Source organism: Lepidochelys kempii, chromosome 13 (genome assembly GCF_965140285.1).
Source record: "Lepidochelys kempii isolate rLepKem1 chromosome 13, rLepKem1.hap1, whole genome shotgun sequence".
Classification (NCBI taxonomy): domain Eukaryota; kingdom Metazoa; phylum Chordata; order Testudines; family Cheloniidae; genus Lepidochelys; species Lepidochelys kempii.
In genome coordinates this window covers 716,501-735,648 of record NC_136392.1, presented here as the reverse complement: position 1 = coordinate 735,648, position 19,148 = coordinate 716,501, and the positions used below count along the sequence as shown (strand labels likewise).

Here is a 19,148-nt window from a genome sequence, read left to right as displayed (position 1 = left end):
CAGTTGGAGAACACTTCCATCTCTCTGGTCACTCGATTACAGACCTAAAAGTTGCAATTCTTCAACAAAAAAACTTCAAAACCAGACTCCAACGAGAGACTGCTGAATTGGAATTAATTTGCAAACTGGATACAATTAGAATCATAGAATATCAGGGTTGGAAGGGACCTCAGGAGGTCATCTAGTCCAACCCCCTGCTCAAAGCAGGACCAATCCCCAACTAAATCATCCCTGCCAGGGCTTTGTCAAGCCTGACCTTAAAAATATCTAAAGAAGGAGATTCCACCACCTCCCCAGGTAACGCATTCCAGTGTTTCACCACCCTCCTAGTGAAAAAGTTTTTCCTAATATCCAACCTAAACCTCCCCCACTGCAACTTGAGACCATTACTCCTCATTCTGTCATCTGCTACCACTGAGAACAGTCTAGAGCCATCCTCTCTGGAACCCCTTTTCAGGTAGTTGAAAGCAGCTATCAAATCCCCCCTCATTCTTCTCTTCTGCAGACTAAACAATCCCAGTTCCCTCAGCCTCTCCTCATAAGTCATGTGTTCCAGGCCCCTAATCATTTTTGTTGCCCTCCGCTGGACGTTTTCCAATTTTTCCACATCCTTCTTGTAGTGTGGGGCCCAAAACTAGACACAGTACTCCAGATGAGGCCTCACCAGTGTCGAATAGAGGGGAACGATCATGTTGCTCGATCTCCTGGCAATGCCCCTACATATACATCCCAAAATGCCATTGGCCTTCTTGGCAACAAGGGCACACTGCTGACTCATATCCAGCTTCTCATCCACTGTCACCCCTAGGTCCTTTTCTGCAGAACTGCTGCCTAGCCATTCGGTCCCTAGTCTGTAGCGGTACATGGGGTTCTTCCGTCCTAAGTGCAGAACTCTGCACTTGTCCTTGTTGAACCTCATCAGATTTCTTTTGGCCCAATCCTCTAATTTGTCTAGGTCCCTCTATATCCTATCCCTACCCTCCAGCGTATCTACCTCTTCTCCCAGTTTAGTGTAATCTGCAAACTTGCTGAGGGTGCAATCCACACCATCCTCCGGATCATTTATGAAGATATTGAACAAAACCGGCCTCAGGACCGACCCTTGGGGCACTCCACTTGATACCAGCTGCCAACTAGACATGGAGCCATTCATCATTACCCGTTGAGCCCGACAGTCTAGCCAACTTTCTATCCACCTTATAGTCCATTCATCCAGCCCGTACTTCTTTAACTTGCTGGCAAGAATACCGTGGGAGACCGTGTCAAAAGCTTTGCTAAAGTCAAGGAACAACACGTCCACCGCTTTCCCCTCATCCACAGAGCCAGTTATCTCATCATAGAAGGCAATTAAATAGTTAGGCATGACTTGCCCTTGGTGAATCCATGCTGACTGTTCCTGATCACTTTCCTCTCCTCTAAGTGCTTCAGAATTGATTCCTTGAGGACCTGCTCCCTGATTTTTCCAGGGACTGAGGTGAGGCTGACTGGCCTGTAGTTCCCAGGATCCTCCTCCTTCCCTTTTTTAAAGATGGGCACTACATTAGCCTTTTTCCAGTCATCCAGGACTTTCCGGATTGCCATGAGTTTTCAAAGATAATGGCCAATGGCTCTGCAATCACATCCGCCAACTCCTTTAGCACTCTCGGATGCAGCGCATCTGGCCCCATGGACTTGTGCACGTCCAGCTTTTCTAAATAGTCCCGAACCACTTCTTTCTCCACAGAGGGCTGGTCACCTCCTCCCATGCTGTGCTGCCCAGTGCAGTAGTCTGGGAGCTGACCTTGTTCGTGAAGACAGAGGCAAAAAAAGCATTGAGTACATTAGCTTTTTCCACATCCTCTGTCACTAGGTTGCCTCCCTCATTCAGTAAGGGGCCCACACTTTCCTTGACTTTCTTCTTGTTGCTAACATACCTGAAGAAACCCTTCTTGTTACTCTTAACATCTCTTGCTAGCTGCAACTCCAGGTGTGATTTGGCCTTCCTGATTTCATTCCTGCATGCCCGAGCAATATTTTTATACTCTTCCCTGGTCATTTGTCCAATCTTCCACTTCTTGTAAGCTTCTTTTTTGTGTTCAGGATCAGCAAGGATTTCACTGTTAAGGCAAGCTGGTCGCCTGCCATATTGACTATTCTTTCTACACATCGGGATGGTTTGTCCCTGTAACCTCAATAAGGATTCTTTAAAATACAGCCAGCTCTCCTGGACTCCTTTTCCCCTCATGTTATTCTCCCAGGGGATCCTGCCCATCAGTTCCCTGAGGGAGTCAAAGTCTGCTTTTCTGAAGTCCAGGGTCCGTATTCTGCTGCTCTCCTTTCTTCCCTGTATCAGGATCCTGAACTCGACCATCTCATGGTCACTCTCTCTCAGGTTCCCATCCACTTTAGCTTCCCCTACTAATTCTTCCCAGTTTGTGAGCAGCAGGTTAAGAAGAGCTCTGCCCCTATTTGGTTCCTCCAGCACTTGCAGCAGGAAATTGTCCCCTACCCTTTTAACTTAGGCTTGAATAGAGACTGGGAGTGGATGGGTCATTACACAAAGTAAAACTATTTCCCCATGTTTATTTCCCCACCCCACCCCCCAGTTCCTCAGACGTTCTTGTCAACTGCTGGAAATGATTATCACTACAAAAGTTCCCCCTCCCCCCCCCGCCCGCTCTCCTGCTGGTAATAGCTCACCTTACCTGATCACTCTGGTTACAGTGTGTGTGGTAACACCCGTTGTTTCATGTTCTCTGTGTATATAAATCTCCCCAGTGTATTTTCCACTGAATGCATTCGATGAAGTGAGCTGTAGCTCACGAAAGCTTATGCTCATATAAATTTGTTAGTCTCTAAGGTGCCACAAGTACTCCTTTTCTTTTTAAAAAAGCAAGCGTGTTTGTGAGATAGTCACGGAGCAGCTGAAACTTCCAGTGGCCACTAGATGGTGCCACAAGACCCTAAATCTTCAGAGCGGGAACCAGCATGGTCAGCCGGGGACTTGCCTAGCCTGGTTAACTGGGAATCTTGGCCCCTGCTGCGGGCCCTTCACGCTGCTCTGGGGTAGGAACCGCCTAGCGCAGACGCACACAGGGGTGTGCTGAGGCAAGAGGGGGAGGTGGGAGGGTCTCATAGGCTAAGATTGTCCACAGGGCTACTCTAACATGCTCCTAGTGCTACGCCAGCCCTACAGCAATCCAAAATGTGCAGATGCAGCTGAAAGCCCCCCTTACTCCCAAATGTGCCCAGAGTCAGGACCTCAGTCTGCATTTGGCAACATCACCACTCCCAAGGGTTTGAGCATCATGAGCCAGGCTCCAAACAGTCATGAAACTAGCTTGTTACTAATACTTGCTGGGTCCTTTTTCTGTGGTACCTGGTGCGAAAGCCTTTCAGGGGCCTATTTTCAAGCTTTACTAAGTGAACAGGATGGTCAGGATAAGTTCCTTTATTGTAAATGGAAGCAGAGATTCTGCCACCATCACCTGACTCCAGGAGCTGGGGCTTTTAGGAAAAGACCAGCTCTCATGAGAGTCATGATAATGTTGTGTGAACTAGTTAGAGACACATGAGCCTCCTTTATGGAATCTGTGTGGGACGGTCGGTAACCCTACGTAAGGGGACTCTTGGCCGCTTACTAAAACTCAGTGGGTTTTGTTTTGTTTTTTTGGTTGGCTAGCTCCCAGTACCAAGAGAAAGGGGAAGGGTCAATGGGAAATCAGGACCCTGAGACAGAGAGTCGCCAGGGCCCATGGGGAGAGGCCAATGCTCCAGGTCAGCCTGATGGGGTGGGCAGGCTCATGAGGGAGTCAGGAGGCCGGGGGGTCCTGTCCTCCTCCTCCGTGTGAGCTGGAATGGCCTGGAACAGAGTGGGGCTGAGCTAAGGGAGCAGGAACCTGAGCTGAGCTGGGGAGCAGGGTCACACCGGCCAGAGAAGCAGCCCAGGGAGCAGGTCAGCGCTGGGAGCAGAGCCATAGAAGCAGCCCAGAGAGCAGACCTGTGCTGGGAGCAGAGCTGCTGCAACCAGAGCCAGAGGGGCCAGAGAAGCAGCCCAGGGAGCTGGAGGCAGAGCAGCAGCAGCAGCCGTGCAGAGACCGAGTGACGGAGCTGGGGCTGGAGCAGTCCGGAGCTGGGTGTGGTGAGCAGCTGGGGAGAGCGAGGGTGGAACCACAGGCAGCGGGCCCAGCGCAGGGAGATACCCCCAACCAAGAGGCCTTGCAGGCCAGACTTGGAGGGGGATTGTAACCCCAACTGGGGGGCGGGGGGACCTGATGCTGCAAAGAAGGGTCCGGCCACCGAAAGCCTGAGGGTGTGTGGCCACTGCCAGAGCAAGTGTCCGACCCGCAGCATCCCTGCAGCACAACCAGGGCCTGAGAGAGGGGCCTGGGACATGTGAGGGACAGACTGAACTTCCCTTGTCCTCCAGAGACTGCTGCTTGTGCGGTCCCTGGGCCACAGAGTGGGGTGACGGGTTTTCCTTTAGCCTTTCCTGTTTTTTCCTTATTTTTTTTAAATTGGTTGCTGTTTAATAAATCATATTTGCTTGGAACTATAGGTAATAATCAGTGGGTCAGGGAAGCGTCCAGTGCGGAGAGAGCACCAGAGCTGGGACACCCAGGCCCCTGTCCTACGTGACCACAACAAGACTGCGGGCCCAGCCCCCCAGGAACCCTGGGCCCAGCCGTGTCGGGGTTACGAGGAGGGAGGAAGGGGAGTCCTCGAGGGCAGGCCGGCCTGCGGGTGAAGGGATTGGGAGCGAGGACTCAGATCCGTTCGCTAGCCCATTTCACCGGGGTAGTGCATACACCAGGGAAGTTCCGCACCATAGCGGGACCATTCCCCTGCTTACACCTACACCAGCCCATGCGTTGGTGGCGGTGATGTCAGCTAACCACACGGCGAAGGAGCCAAGGCAGCTTTGTCACATGGGTAAATGAGTAAACACTGGAGCAGGTTATGAACCTTCCCTGATGCCGTGCCCCTGACCGGGCACCTTCCCCTCACGCCACCGCCAGGCAGCCCCAGCCCTCCCCCAGCAGAGGCGTTCCCAGGAACGAGAGAGGAGACAATGACTCAACATAAGCAGAGCTTTGCCCGAGTTCGAGAGCGTCTCCGCTGCTTTGGCTCAAAGTGGCCTGGCCAAGAAGCTCCTGCTGCCAGCTCCAGGAGGGCCCTGATCCAGGGCCTGAGTTCATTGGAATAGGCTCTAAGTTCTAAAGGTAATTACTGCCTTGATGGGAACTGGTGTCTGGGATTCAGAGGCTGGGAGAGGTGTGTGCTGGGAAGTTACAGGCACTGAAGGACAAGAGCCCTCCACAGACCCCTGGTGTGAGGGGTCTCAGCTCCCCGAGGCCCCCACATTTCCTCCAGAGCAGGGGGCTGCCAGAGGGGATTTCCAAGGCCAGGGCACTGAGTCCAGAAACCCCCTTCCTCCCGACATGGCCATTTGCATGATGTCTCTCAGGAGATCTCCCCTGGGGCAGTTTATATTTGGTGAGCAAGAGTCACTTGTGGGAAATGACGGCAGAGGGTGGGGTGGGTGTCCAGTCACATGGCTCCCAGCCGCCGCCCACAACAGCCAGAACGATTCGACTTCCTCTCCGTGGCAGCCCTACAAATGAGAACAGTAGAGGAGCCGCAGCTGGGTGGGGTGGGGTGGGGTGGGGTGGTGGAAGGTTCTGGCTTTACGCCTCCGTGGAGCCCCGCGAGCCCCGCGCTTGCCATGCTGAATGCACTCCCAGCGCCACTCCTGTCACCTGTGAGCCCTGGGACTGGTCCTCAGCACAGGGCACGCGGGAGGGGCGGGGCACGCTGCACTGGCGCAGCTGCGGGGGAGGGGAGGGGCGGGGCACGCTGCACTGGGGCAGCTGCGGGGGAGGGGCAGGGCACGCTGCACTGGGGCAGCTGCGGGGGAGGGGCAGGGCACGCTGCACTGGGGCAGCTGCAGGCCAGACAGCTCCCTGTAACCTGGGCCTGTGTTCCGGTGTCCTGGGGATTCTTACGTGGGCATTGAGGCATAAACCTTTGCCAGAGCTTCTCCCTTGTCCCCAGCCAGGGTTTCCTCTCTACAATGAATGTGCAGTGGGAAATGCACAAAGCAACAGGAAGTCCCTGGGACATTCTCCTCTACAGAAAGCAGAAGAGTCTGGAACCCACAGGGCCCTCGCCACATCCCCTGGGAATTTCTCCAAGCAGGGAGGCAGTGTGGGAGCCTCCCACACTCACCAGGAGCTGCTGGATTCTCTGTCCTCCCCTCTTTCTGTGTTCATGGCCCTTGAAAGCAGATACTGCCCTCTTCGGGGAGGGTGGGTCCTCTGGGGAGACACTATCCCCCTTGTTGGCGGGCCCCTCTGGGCAGATATTGTGTCCTCATGGGGGTCTCCATTTCATCTTCACAGCTTAATCCCAGATGGGAATTACTGAAACCCACCTCAAGAAACTGAACTGAAACCTTGAGCTTCTGCTTCCAGGCTGTTAGCAGGAAAAGCACAAACACCCCCTCCTGCGTGTGGGCCCCAGGATCCCAGCCTGCTGGCAGGGGCTGGATTCCCCAGAATTGCTCAGGCATAGATACAGACTTCCGCTGGCCTGGAGAGGGGGGCAGGACCTGCAGGTGGCTGACAGGAACCTGGAGGGAGTCAGAAATCCCTGTGACTGGAGAGAAATGATCCAAAGGGCCCCGGAGACCCTAGAGAGACAGTCCAGGAAACCCAACTAATCCAACTGCCCGCCAGCTGGCTGAGGGCTCCTCTCCACCCCCTGTCCCCACCCCCTGCTTCTCTCAGCCCCCTGGCTGGACCCCAGTGCACCTCCGGCTCTGGGCAGTCTCTGCTTCCCACTATCTGTGGGGCCCCACCTGTCTCCCCGCAGCTGAGCCACCTGGGACTGGTGCAGAAGCCTGGCCAGTCTCAGCCATGTGTGTGTGCGGGGGGAACAGTGTGGGGGGCTTGGCTGGGCCCCTCCAGGCAAGTGCGTCTTGAGGGACCCCAGCTAGGGCAGGTCCTGGCCTGGCTGATCGCACCACTCCCGAGGGGCCAGAGCAATTGCCAGCCCTGGGACCAGCCCTGGCTGCGCTGCTGGCTCAGCCCGGCAGACAAAGTCACCTCCCAGCAGGGCCAGTGAATGCGGTCGGGAGGCAGAGCTTGGGGGAATGGGTCTGTGGAGAGTATTTATGGGGGGTGCTGGGCTGTGAAGGGGCACAGAGGATCTGTGTGTGTTGGGGCACTAGGGAGTGGGGGTTCTGTGGGGGGTGCTGGGCATTTGTGGGTGGGTCTGGGGGGCAGTGTGGGGCATAGTGGGTCCGGGGGGGCCTCTGGCCATAGGGAGTCGGGGTGTGTTGGGTGGTACGGCATGGGCCCACCCGAGGGGAAGGGGCATGTTGGCAGCACAAGGCCAGGCAGGCCACTGTGTGTCTGGCAACTGTTGGTTTGTAAATAGTGCCCTTGCATTGGGCGGAGCAGGGTCTGCCATGCCAGGCCCCATTGCCCCTGGCTGGCCCCTCGCTCTGGGGACTGACCAAAGGCCCATCTAGCCCAGTACCCTGTCTGCCGACTGTGGCCGGTGCCAGAGGCTTCAGAGGGAAGGAACAGAACCGGGAATCACCAAGTGATCCATCCCCTGTCGCTCATTGCCAGCTTCTGGCAGACAGAGGCTAGGGACACCATACATTGGTCCCGCTCGCTTGTAAAACTGTTTGCCTCCAGAACTCCTACTGGGAGGCTGGTCCAGAACCTCAGCTTCTGATGGTCCGTAACTTTCTAAATTCCAGCTGCAATTTGTTCCTGGCTGGTTTCTAGCTGTTCAGTCTTGTACCAGCCTTGTTCTTTAGCTTCAATAGCTCTTCACCCTCTCTGGGGTTAATCCCCAATGTGTTTCCAGAGTGCACTCATAGGCTTGCTCAGCTTGCTTTTTGCTAGACTAACCAAGCCAGGCTCTTCTCATGAAATCAGCCCTCCAGTCTCCTGAGCACCTAGTCACTCTTCTCTGGCTCTGCCTCTGCTCCAGTGTAAATTAATCCTTCTTGACCACGGGTGCCCAGCCTGCACACAGGATTCCACCTGTGGGCTCACCAGGCCTTGGGCAATGGCATTACTATTCTTCTCTAGCGCCTGGAGCTGCTTCACCGGGGACATCCTAGGCTCGCATTTGCCTTTGTCACGGCCACATTATGTTGGTGACTCATAGTCATCCTGGCAGCTTGACCCTTCAGTCTGGTGGGCAGAAGGGGCAGCCCGGCGCTCGTCCCACTCGACCCCCGCACATTCTCTGGGTGGGCCAGACGGCCTGCCCCCCCTGTCTTCGGGGGCAGATCACCAAGGGACCCCAGTGTTCCTGTGTCTCCGATGCACTGGCCTCCGCTGCTCCCCACCAGTCACGGCGTGCCCCAGCCCCTAGCGGCCCCCGGCACTGATGGGCCCTGCTGTTGTCCCCAGGGCCTTGTGGGGCGATGGCCCTGTCTGCCCTGGGGCGGGGAGCTGCCTGCAGGCTGCGCTGGAAGTTCCTAGCTGCCCAGTGCCATAGGCTGACTCGCTGCTGTGGCCAGGCTGACACAGAGCCAAGAGCTGCCTGGGGGCACGGGTGCTGTGGCGGGGGGCGGCGCACCCCCTGGCTTGACATGGTTTCCATCACACATGGGGTTTGCAGTTCGGGTTAATGGCTCCCAGCACCCTCCATGCCCCTGGGGACGCGGCTCCAGCGAGGGGGCCCTTCCAGCCTGGCTGCTTTGCACACGCTGCCCTGCCAGGGGCCCGCTGGTCACAGGCTGCCTGGGGAAGTCCTGGCCCAGGCAAGCCCCAGCGGTGGATGCCGAGGGAGGAGGAGTTTTGCTGCTGGGGGCTGCCCAGCCCCTTTCCTGGGCGGGTGTTGAGGCTGAGGAGTTTATAGCAGCTCTGCCTCTCCTCCCTCCCAGCTGCTTGCCAAAGGCCCAGCTGCACCATGCCACCTTGCCGCCTGCTCTGCCTGCTGCTCGGGGGCTGTCTGCTCACGGTGAGTTTCACTTTCTTTCCCTGGGAAGCCCGCGATGGTGCAGCCGGCTGCAGAGCCCTGGCACGCAGAGCCCGGCTCCCTAGGGCACTCGGGGGCTTGGCAGGGCTCTGCCCTGCCGTCTCATAGGAGCCAATGCCCCTACCCGGGCAGCGAGGGGGCGAGAGGGTGGCACTGCCCCACTTCCCCTCCCTTGGGCCTCACTGGCAGAGCGAATCCCGAGCCTGGTGCCACTCGAGGGCCGATCGGAGGAGGGTGTTCTCCGGCCTGGAGGGGGCCAGCGACAGCCCCCGGTGCCGCGCAGACTGGGGTGTGGTGGGCGAGATGCAGGGCTCCCTCTGGCTGGCTGGAATCACAGCTCCCTCGACATGAGCAATGGCACCAGGAGTGCACAGGGCGGATCCCGCCCTACAGCCCATGGCCCCGGGCTCTGCCCAGGTTCCTTGTAAAGGCCCCGTGATGCGTCTTCCATCCCTGCCCTGGAGCTGCCAGGGCTGGCAGAATATACCCAGCTGCGGGGGGGGGGGGGTGGCCTCCAGTGGTGTTTACAGGCTCTGCTCTTGGGGTGGGGGAGAGAGCCCCGAGGGGAGGGGAGGGGAGCGCATATCCCCCATCTCTGTCCTCTCCCCTATCCTGGGCTTGGGGATCTTGCCTGGGGGGAACCTAGGCTCACAGCATCTGTGAGAACGAAGGCTCCTGCTCTGGCCTGGCAGTTTGCTGGTTCCTCATTTTTGTGGCTGGGAATTTCCCTTCATCTGCTTTGATTTCCCTGCCTCCCAGACGGTCCACCCTGCTGTCTGGCACCCCTGGGGCTCCAGGTTTTGACTGGGGTGTAGTGGGGAGGGAGGGCAGGATCTGGAGTCCCTATTCCCTGTCCAAAGGGCCCAGCCGGAGCTGGGGCCAGGCTGCTGCCCTGCTCCCCTCTAGCCAGGCTACTGGCTTCACTTTCACTTTCTTTCTGAAATAGGGGGTTGGAGTAACCACCAGAGACAAAGCAAGAGCTGAGCCCACACCCAGCCACTGCTCTCCTGCTGCTCCGGGACCCTGGCTCCGGTTAGGGAGCGTAACTGTGGCATAGGGACAGCAGGGGCAGGGCTGGTTTGAGGGGGCAGGAGAGGTGGCCAGAGGGATGGGGCAGCTTTGGGTAACAAAGAAGGTGCTGGGGGAGGATACAAGCTGTGACAGTGTCCAGGAATGCAACAGGCACCAGTCCCAGGCCTGCAAGGAAGCAAAAGTAAATAGTGGCCTGATGCAGCGTGGCACTCCCCAAGGACGCCAGGGATGCTCCCGAACCAGCATAGATGGCAGCTGAACAAGCAACACTGGGGCTGGGGCTGCCAGATTCCAAGCAGAGGCTCCGGGGTTCCACTCTCCAAATGTGGGGAGGGGCTGGACCAGGCCTGCAGCATGGGCCTGAACTAGGCATTTTGAGGGGGAAGACGCAGGGGCTATGGTTGCCAATTTTGGTGGACGTATTCCTGGAGGTTTCAGCACAAGACATAATCTCTGATTAATGTTTAATTTGTAATTCCTGGAGACTCCAGGACAATCCTGTAGGGTTGGCAAAGCAGGGGCCCGGCCCAGGCTGGGGGTTTGGGCCCCATTCAGTTCCCCTTCCCAACATGGAGGCTGCTAGTGACACGGGAGGTCAGAATCTTTCTTCTTGATTCCCCTTTCAGCCCAAATCCTGTTTCTCAGAGAACTCCCCGGGGCAGCCAGGGCTCTGCCAGCATGCGCCCGTTGGCCACTCCCGGGCAGGGCCGGCTCCAGCGTTTTTGCCGCCCCAAGCGGCAAAAACAAAACAAAACAAAAAACCTTGCCACCAAACACGGAGGCGGAGTGATGGTGCAGCTGCCAAATTGCTGCCGGCGACCGAAGAAGAGTCGCGTCCCCGCTGCTGAATTGGCGCAGTGCGTGAAGCACGCTGTGACGGAGCAGCTGCCGAATTCCCACTGCCGCCGAGGGCGGATTGCCGCCCCAGAGCCCGCCGTCCTGCCGCCCCTTTACATTGGCCGCCCCAGGCACCTGCTTGGTTCGCTGGTGCAGGGCTGGGGCTTGGTGGGTCACTGTCACAAGCGGGAGAAGAGGCTCCCCTGGGGCACCAGGGCTGCCCCAGATCCAAGCCCCAGTGCCTACAGGCTCCTCCCTTCAACCCCCCTTGACCTGGGAGGATGGCCCCACGGCGACGGGAGGAAGGGGCAGTTGGGTCTGCTCTGTGCCCTGCCCCCCGCCGCAGGGGTTGAAGCTGGCAGCCCGTGGGCAGGGGCAGGCAGGGCGGTAACTCCTGTCAGTGGTGCCCAGGCGTGCCCTGTTGGCACAGGCTGCCACCCGAGTGGCACCGTGCTCACTAGCTGCGAGGTGAAGCAGGAGAGAGAGCTGCACCCGCACACCACACCGGAACCGGTGGGATCCCACTTCAAGGGAGGCCTGGCACTGCGGAGGCAGCTGAACCCAGCTGTGCACGATCTGTGGTTAACGTGGGTGTTGGTGAGAGTGCAGGGAGCAGCGTCTGCACAGGGCCTGGGATGCAGAGGCCAAGTGAGCTGCCTGCAGGAGCGAGGGGGCAAGGAAGAATGCGGGGGGTCATGGAGCATGGACCCGTCCCTGGCTGAACTCGCTGCTCTCTTCTGTTCCAGCACTGGGCGTCTGGCAGCGACGTGAACTGCACCCCAGAGCAGTATCCGCATGATGGCAGGTGCTGCCGCCGCTGTGGGCCAGGTATGGAGCAGTGTCCCGACTCCGGGCAGCCTCGCCGGGGGCTGGGACGTGACTCTCTGCCTTGCTCCCCTGAGGCAGCCGGGGTTCTCAGTCTTCCCTACAGTGCCTCCTGCTGGGAGAGGCTGGGTCTGGCCGTGCTGGGTCTGGCAGCAGGAGGCGCTGTTCTTCGCTGACCCCTGCGTGCTCTGCGTTGCAGGAGAGAAGCTGCTGTCTGACTGCACGGCCTCGAAGAACACTGACTGCGGGGCGTGCGAGACGAGACACTTCCAGTCCGGCTGGACCAAGGAGAGACACTGCACCCCCCACAGATCCTGCGATTTGAGTAGGTGCCGTTGGGGGTGTTCATTCTTGGGGGAGGTGAAACCAGGCCTCCTGGCTAATGTTCAGCGGCTCCTGGGGTCCTTGCAGCCTGGCACCCGCCCCCTGCTCACCTGCCATCCTAGGCTCATGGCCTGCTTGGCAGGAGGTGCTGCCGGCACCGACTCCCTGGAGTGCTGATCCCTTGTCTCATCCCCTTTGCCCAGACGCTGGACTTCTCACGAGGAGCCCCGGGGATGCCAAGCGCGATGCCGTGTGCGAGTGCCTGCAGGGCATGTTCTGCTCCAGCCCCGCCTGCCAGACCTGCTTGAACGTCACGAAGTGCAAGCCGGGCGAAGGAGTCGCTCGGAAAGGTGAGGTGATGCTCCAGCTAGCCGAGAGCTCCCCTGCTGGGGGCCAGGGCTGGAGCTGATTCACCCCAGCGCGGCCCAGGGATCACGCCCCCCAGATCAGAGTCCCACCAGGGCTTCCCCTACAAGGGGTGCCAGGGTCTTGCCCTAGTGAGGGGCACCCAGTGCTTCCTGGGGAGACGCGCACAGGCTGGCATCACTCAGCTGTTCCATCCCCTGCTGCAGTTGCCCGAGGGCTTTGGGAACTAGGGGCCCTGCCTGGCACCTGCAAACCACCTTGCCTTCCCCTGGCATGACACTGACCTGCCCTTTGCCCACTCTGCTCCATTCCAGCCGACAACTTTTCAGACACAGCCTGCGTGCCGTGTGAACATGGCAGCTTCTCCAACACCTCCTCCGCCTCCGAGCCGTGCCGCCCCTGGACAAGGTACAGACCCGAAACTCCTGATTCAAAGGCAGCTGAGGCTGCGCCCACACCAGCCCTCTCTCTGCCACACAGCCCGTGCTGCTCATGCCAGCTCAGCTCCTGCTGCAGGTGGCATGGGTGGGGGGGGGTGCACCACATAGGTGCAGCAGCAGGTGACCTGAGCCCTGGTAGGGCCTGGGTGGGGTGGCACAGACTGTGAGCGCAGGCCGGGGGAGTGGGCACAGGGGCAAGCAGAGCACCCCAGCCACCCTGTCATCTCGGCTGCCAGGCCCAGCAGCTGCCTTCTTCCCCTTTGCTGCTCTTGCCACCACTGGAAATGGGCAGTGGGCAGCACGTGGGTGAGTGGAGCGGGCTGCAAGGGCCGTCCCTTGGCCATGCGCCCCGGAGAGCGCCCCTTCCAGCCCAGCGCCCCCCGGCTGCGCAGCAGGGACAAAAGGGCCAGAAGAACCCAGTCTGACCCTTAGTCTAACCCCCGCATAGCACCCCCCATAACCACTGGGGGGGAGAAGAGCTGACCCCCGCATGGCACCCCCCATAACCACTGGGGGGGGGAGAAGAGCTGACCCCCGCATGGCACCCCCCATAACCACTGGGGGGGGGGAGAAGAGCTGACCCCCGCATGGCACCCCCCATAACCACTGGGGGGGAGAAGAGCTGAGCCCCGCATGGCACCCCCCATAACCACTGGGGGGGGGAGAAGAGCTGACCCCCGCATGGCACCCCCCATAACCACTGGGGGGGGAACAGAGGTGACCCCCGCATGGCACCCCCCATAACCACTGGGGGGAGGGGCAGAGCTGACCCCCGCATGGCACCCCCCATAACCACTGGGGGGGGAACAGAGGTGACCCCTGGATGGCACCCCCCATAACCACTGGGGGGAGGGACAGAGCTGACCCCTGCGTGGCACCCCCCATAACCCCTGGAGGAATCTTTGGGAACCCGACAGCTGGTCTTGCATTGAGGAGTCCAGGGCTGCGTGTCCCCCTGTCTTTTGGGAAGCCGCTCCTGGGATAATGACACTTTTTCTGCTTGAAATTTGCACCCTGTTTGCTGGCTGCATTTGTCACGTTGCAGCTCCCCCGGCTGGTTCTCTTTTGGCCTCGGTCTGCTAGCAGACATCACCCCACGTAGGGCCTGAGACTGCGACCAAGTCCCCTCGCAGCCGTCTCTTGGCCCTAATAACCCCACCACGCTGTGGCAGGCTCTCCTGGAGGCAGGTTTCCCAGCCCTGAGTCAGTCTCCGAGCTCTTTGCTGAACCCTTCCCAATGGCTCAACCTCCTGGTTGAAGTGAGCCCCCGAGAGCTGGGTGCACTGCTGGGCAGGTGGGGTTACCCATGAGCCCACGTCGCCTGGCCAACCCCGTTGCTGCAGGCCAGGAGCCCGCGGGCCGTACCAGTAGCACCTTGCCGAGGTGCTCCGTGGGGCTCCCAGACGGCCCATCGTGCGCATCATGCTCCGTGTCCCTGCGGCCCAGGGACCAAAGGAGAGCGCCTGGGGCCAGGCCTAGGGGCAGCCGTTGCAGCTCACAGGTATTTCCCGTCTCAGCAGCAGGCCGGGGCAAACACCCCCGGCTGGCGGGTGGCTGCCAGGAGATGCCTGAGGGAGGGCATCACACTCCCTTCCCTGCTACCCAGGCAGAGGGCAGGGCCCAATCCCGTGGTTGAGGGCACGGGCTTCTAGCCGGGCCCCTCCCTTCCTGCAGGCAGCTCCCCACATCTGCCTCCTCAGCTCTGGTCTGGCTACCGGGTGTGAGTGCAGTTGCAGCCAGGGGCTCGCTCTGGATTTAAACCGCTGGGAAGGGGATTGGGGTCCAGCCCACTGAGTTCCCTGGGGCCTGGTCTGTGCTGTTCTCCCCACGCACTGCAGCGCACTGCCAGCTCGTAGCTCCGGGCCCCTTTCACAGCAGCAGCTCTCCTCCTTGTGTGACGTGTTTCCCCGGTGCCCACGTGCAGGGTGCTTTGCTGCCCTCCTGGCTCCAGGTATGAACCCAGCTCTGCCCCTCTCTGCAGGTGTGAGACGCGGGGGCTGGTGCTGAAGACGACTGGGACAAACCTCTTGGATGTGGCTTGTGGTAAGTGCCAAGCAGCCTGTGGCTGTCAGCGTGCAACAGCTGTGCAGATCCCAGGTGGGTGAGTTCTTGGATGGGGAACCCCAGGGCTTTCGAGTCTGGCCAGCACTCTGGCAAGGGGAACCGTGCGCCAGTCTGCCCCAGCGCTCTTCCTGCGAAGGCGTGCAGCGCTGCGGCATCTGCTGCCTGTGGGTGGCACAGAACCCAGGGCCTGGCTGTGTGCGTCAGCTAACGCTTCGCAGTGCGTTCTGCCAGGGCGAGCGTGTTGCGCCGGGGGGGCGCATCCATTCTGCCCCCTCCGGCCCCTGCTGTTGCAGTCCCTGTCTCACAGTGCTGTGCAGCTGTAGAAAGCTGCCAGGTCCTCCCCAGAGTTGGCTGCATTTCACTGGTGGACGCGTTGATCCCTGCAGACACAATACAGTTTGCGAGGAGCTTCAGGCTCCCTTTGAATGCCGATATGCAGTACTTGCCGCTCCTGTTGGTGTGGGGGGTCTCCCCAGCAGTGGGTGCTGTAGGTGGGATGTGGTTGAGAGCGGCTCAGTGTGAGGGGGAGGGCGTTACGCTGGGAGCACAGGGCTCAGCAGCCGTCTCCCTTTTCTCTTGTCAGAGCCTGGCCGTGGCCGTTCCCCAGTGCTGATCTCCATTATGGCCTTTACTGCAGCCTGTCTCTTGGGGCTCACTGTCTTCTGCCTGTATCAGAAAGGTGAGCACGGGGGGCGCGGGAGGGAGGGAGAGGGGACGGGCGTCTCCCTCCACTCGTGGGCTGGGCCAGGGCCTGGGCACAGCAGGGTGCTCGCCCTCCACCACTCATGGCTGAGCCCACCATTCTGCCAACCGGGGGCCTGCCGTTGCCCAGGCTTGAGGCATCACGGTTCAGCTTGTTCTGGGGATAAACCTCATGGTTCTGGGGCCCATGTGCGCTAACGCCAGACTGCCATGGCAGTGCCAGCAGCCTGGCTCCCCCTGGCAGGGCACCTGCTGCTTTACCCACTGACCAGCACAGGCTGGGAGCTCTGTGAGGCTGAGTCAAGCCCCAGCCACGGCTCTGGCCTGTAGCACCCTGGGCAGCAGGGGACACAATGGCAGAGCCCAGATCAAGGTGAGCATGTGTTCATGCCGTGCTGGGCCTGGCCGGGGCAGCCCCCCCATCCCGCCATGGGGTGTCTGGGCTGGGCCTGGCTGGGGCTCTCATCTTCTCCCCCTCCCCACCCTGGGTGTCCACACTGGGCCTGGCCGGAGTCTCACTCTCCCCCTCTGTCCCCATCCCCGTCTAGGTCTGCAGCAGTGCACACAGAAGCAGGTACGTCACCCAGCGCTGCCCACGCTCCCCGGGGCCGGAAAGCAGCTGCCAGGCGGCCGAGCACGGTCAGGGACCTGGCCCCGAGCAGGGGGTTCCCCTTCCCGGCCCACCGGGACAGGCCACATGCTCTGCCCCGAGCGGCTGCTGCTCCCCGGGCAGGCGGCACCAGGCCCCGGGGTCCCCCTGCTGCTCGCTGGCGTGCGGGAGCAGGGACGGGCCAGAGGGGACGACAGAGCAGGTGCAGAGCGAGATGCCCTGGGGTGGGAGCCAGCCTGGGCCCTGTCCCCGTGGGGGCAAAAGGGGTGTTGTCCCAAGCCTGGCCCCGAGGGGACACCGCCCTGTGCGGGGAGGGCAGTGGGGCCTTCCCAGGGGGCTGGGGCAGAGTCCGTGCGTCTGCCCCGGAGAGGGGGGGTTGTGCCGGGGGGCGTAGGCCCCGTTATCCCGCAGCAGCCCAGCAGGGGGCAGCAGCAGCCCGGGGAGAGGCGTAGGTCTGGCCCCACACGGGACCCCCTCCTCTGCTCACCTCACCTTCCCCTGCCTGGCAGGGCCTGGAGCTGCCGGATCCCGTGGAGCTTGTGTTGCAGGCACCGCCCCGGCAGCCAGCCACGGCGGGGTGCGAGGAGCACGACGAGCGCCAGGACTTCCCGGTGCAGGAGACCCTGCTGGGGCGCCAGCCCGTGGCGCAGGAGGACGGCAAGGAGAGCCGCATCTCGGAGCAGGAGAGGCTGTAAGGCCCTGTCGCGGGGAGCATCTGCCTCCCCCAGCACACACAGCCAGGGCTGGCCTCCTCCGCCCAGCACACAGCAGGGCCCAGCCCCGGGGGCTGTGCCACGGGGCAACCCGCAGCCCTCCGCCCCTCCTGCCTCGGCCCCGCAGGGTATTGGCGGGGGCAGAGAGACGGTGCCCAGCACAGCCGGGAGCAGAGCATTCATGGGCGCGTACAGAGAGTGGGGTGGAGCAGCAGCTCTCACCCTTTCCCGACGACTCCTGTACCCTTCAGGGGGCTGATCTGTCTTGCGTACCCCGAGTTTCACCTCACAGAAAAGCGACTTGCTTGCAAAGTCAGACATAGAAATCCCAGAGGGTCCCAGCGCACTAGTACTGAACAATGGCTGGCTTTCTCATTGTACCATATCGTTCTAAAATAAAGCGACTGGAATATGACTATTGTACGTACATTTCAGAGTACGGTGAGTAGAGCAGTATAAACCAGGCAGTGTCCCGATGAAATTTTAGTTTGTTCTGACTTCCCTCGTGCTTTTCATGGAGGCTGTTGTAAAAATAGGTAAATATCTAGATGAGTTGACGTACCCCTCTGTGTACCCCGCCGGGTACGCATCTCCTGGTTGAGAACCACTGGTGTAGGGGGTGCCGCTCCGGGCAGTGGCGGGGCAGCACCCCATGGACAGAGCTGGCCCCAGTGCGGTGCACTGCTCACAGCTGTTGATTCCTCCTCCCCCACGGGAATAGAGCCTTTGCGCTCCCAGTCTGCGCTTACGGCCTTGCTGCGTACGAGGGGCTTTAACTGAGCTGAAAGGGGGCAGGGGCCTGGCATGCACCGAGGAGGGGTGAGGCAGGAGGTTGGCAGGGATGGCGGAGAGGGGGTTCAGCATGCAGAGAGGATGAGTAAGCGGCTCACCCCACCACTCTCAGTGCACCCCCCATGCCTGACACCTGCCTCATGGCCCCACACGTGCACCCCCACCTGTGGGTACCCACCCCCGTGCACATACACCAGTTGGCCTACACGTGCTCGCTCACCCCGTGTGCAGGTAAACACATGCAGACATGTATGCTGATACTGGCATGCGTGCATGCCAGGTGCTTGGCTCTCTGCACTGCCCCCCCAGCTGGGCCGAGGGCCCCCCCATGGAGCCAACCTTCAGAAGGAGTTGGAGTATTTACGGCTGACAGGTTGACATTTCTGTGGTTATTGCTCCTCTCCTCCTCACTCTGCCGTTGCCGTTACAATGGGAACAATTATGCTCAATTATTCTCCACCACACCATTGACAAAAAGCTGGTATTTAAACGATAATTATCCTCACAGTGTGCGAGCGCCGCAGCCCACTCCTGGCACTAGGGTCTCCTTCAATCTCTCCTTGGGCGTCTGCACAGCCCATTGGCAGACCTGCTGCCCAGCCAGCAGCTCGCGGAGCTGGGGTCAGGAGCAGAGCTCCACAGTCCCCATGCCAGGGGAGGATCCCTCCCCCAGGTTATGAGCGTGCCCTGCTATTCTCTGGATCCAGGCAGGATAGATTGGGGGCCTGCACCCTCCCCCAAGGAGACACCCCCCAGCTGAACAGATCGACCCTCATGGCATTCAGCCCCTGTTCCATGCCCCTCCTGTCCCTGGGGCCCCTGGCCGTTCTGAGCCCACGCCTGGATTGCTCAGCAGAAGACAGGACTTGCAGGGTCTGGCCTGCCCAGCGTGACAGCCCTTTCCTGGGGCAGCACTGGTGCAGAGGTCAATGTGGCCCTGCCAGGAGCAGCGGCTGCCCCAGGAATGACAGATGCCCAGTTCCAAGAGGCAAAGGGCAGCGGAATATGTAGGGAGGAGGCACTGTAGGTGAGAAGCCTGGGCATGGGGCTGGACTGGCAGGAACCTGCGTCCCAGCCCAGCTCTGGGGACTAGACCCCCTGCAGAAAGGAAGCTCTCCAGCAGTGTGCCACACTCCCCCGGCTCCCACTCCCCAGAGCCATACAGGGCGTTCCTGGCTGCCTCCCCGGCTCCAGCTGCTGCGGAGCTGCCCTCAGACTGTCCCTGCATGGCAGGGCAGGGCCCAGGGTGTGGGGCTGGATCGGGGCGGTGACGTGTTCCCCATCATTTGCAGGATGCGTTGAGAAAAGCCGAGTCTGGAGTTGATGCTGGGGAGATGGGGTGCCAAGGGCCCTGCTGGTGGCCGTGCCTGGTGGGGGAGAAATTGCCCCAGCTGGCCCTTGCCAGAAGAGACCTGTGGCTCCTGCCAAGTGCAGGTGGCAAGGAGCTGGGCCAGTGGC

The 19,148-nt window shown here is 60.3% G+C and overlaps 1 protein-coding gene across 1 annotated transcript; it reads left to right on the top strand.

Moving 5' to 3' along the window:
- The first annotated feature begins 8,428 nt into the window (after positions 1-8,428).
- CD40 (CD40 molecule) lies at positions 8,429-17,313 on the top strand. Its single transcript, XM_073309676.2, has 9 exons — positions 8,429-8,967; positions 11,601-11,682; positions 11,879-12,004; positions 12,207-12,353; positions 12,684-12,777; positions 14,791-14,852; positions 15,457-15,552; positions 16,124-16,149; positions 16,695-17,313. The coding sequence occupies exons 1-9, from the start codon at positions 8,917-8,919 to the stop codon at positions 16,878-16,880; spliced, it is 870 nt and encodes a 289-aa protein (XP_073165777.1). The 5' UTR covers positions 8,429-8,916; the 3' UTR covers positions 16,881-17,313.
- Positions 17,314-19,148: the final 1,835 nt, after the last annotated feature.

Bases quoted from the DNA above. Each gene is read 5' to 3' on its own strand.
- CD40 (XM_073309676.2), top strand. From the start codon at position 8,917: ATGCCACCTTGCCGCCTGCTCTGCCTGCTGCTCGGGGGCTGTCTGCTC. The intron at 8,968-11,600 runs GTGAGTTTCACT...CTTCTGTTCCAG, and splicing joins TCGGGGGCTGTCTGCTCACG to CACTGGGCGTCTGGCAGCGA. The intron at 12,354-12,683 runs GTGAGGTGATGC...GCTCCATTCCAG, and splicing joins CGAAGGAGTCGCTCGGAAAG to CCGACAACTTTTCAGACACA.